Source organism: Bison bison, unplaced genomic scaffold, assembly GCF_000754665.1.
Source record: "Bison bison bison isolate TAMUID 2011002044 unplaced genomic scaffold, Bison_UMD1.0 scf7180017864302, whole genome shotgun sequence".
In the NCBI taxonomy this organism is placed as follows: Eukaryota; Metazoa; Chordata; class Mammalia; order Artiodactyla; family Bovidae; genus Bison; species Bison bison.
The window spans coordinates 337315-338199 of NW_011494874.1; the positions used below are offsets into that span (position 1 = coordinate 337315).

The 885-nt window shown below is 61.7% G+C and overlaps 1 protein-coding gene across 1 annotated transcript in view; it reads left to right on the plus strand.

Annotated features, from left to right (window-relative positions):
• PPP1R13B (protein phosphatase 1, regulatory subunit 13B) overlaps positions 1-885 on the plus strand; it is a 43300-nt gene that overhangs the window by 37016 nt on the left and 5399 nt on the right. Inside the window, exon 12 of the mRNA XM_010851408.1 lies at positions 1-384. This exon is cut by the window's left edge and continues 5 nt beyond it. Coding sequence (XP_010849710.1) covers positions 1-384 — 384 coding nt within the window. The remainder of the gene's footprint in view (positions 385-885) is intronic.

Consider the following 885-nt stretch of genomic DNA (forward strand, 5'->3'; position numbering starts at 1 on the left):
AGAGGAGGAGGGAGGGCAGCGTGCCCAGGCCCAGCGCAGGCCTTCCCAGTCGGCAGAAGCCCGCCCCGCTGCCCCCTGCGGGTGGCCCGCACCAGCCAGGCTCCTCGCAGCAGATTCAGCAGAGGATTTCTGTGCCCCCGAGTCCCACATACCCGCCGGCAGGGCTGCCTGCCTTTCCAGCCGGAGACGGCAAACCTGAACTCCCGCTGACTGTGGCCATTAGGCCCTTCCTGGCTGATAAAGGGTCGAGGCCACAGTCCCCCAGGAAAGGACCCCAGACGGTGAATTCCAGTTCCATATACTCCATGTACCTCCAGCAAGCCACCCCACCTAAGAATTACCAGCCGGCGGCACACAGCGCCGCGAACAAGGCGGTTAGAGCAGGTACGCTGGGCGTGCACCCTGCTCCTGGGGCTGGGAAATCCTGTTTCAGAAAATGCCAGTCTGTACCCTGAGTGCCGGGCCATAGGCTGTTCAGGGTTAGACTTGGTTCCTAGTGACATGTGGCTGTGGGCGTCTGTGTGAGCGGGAGGTAAAGAGGACATACACAGAGCGGTTCTGCCGGTAGACCCCCGCTCCCTGACTTCCCATCTGAGCGCCCGCCTGCCCACATTACTCAGGAAATCCAGGCCATAGAAGGCTGACATCTCAGAATTTGCCCTTTTTTCTCCTGCTTTGTAGTGACTTGTGCAGGACTTAGCTGGGAGCTGGTGTCGTGGGGGTCTGCCTGGACCTGATCCCCTGGCCGCCTAGCAGTCGCCGAACCAGGCCCCTGGGGGTGATATGAGGGAAGGGTTTTGCTGCTTTGGGGTCCTCTCGCAGAGCCCACAGGGACATAGAGCCCTGGTTTGGGTGCAGGGAAGTCCCCCCAGTCTCCTGGGGAGG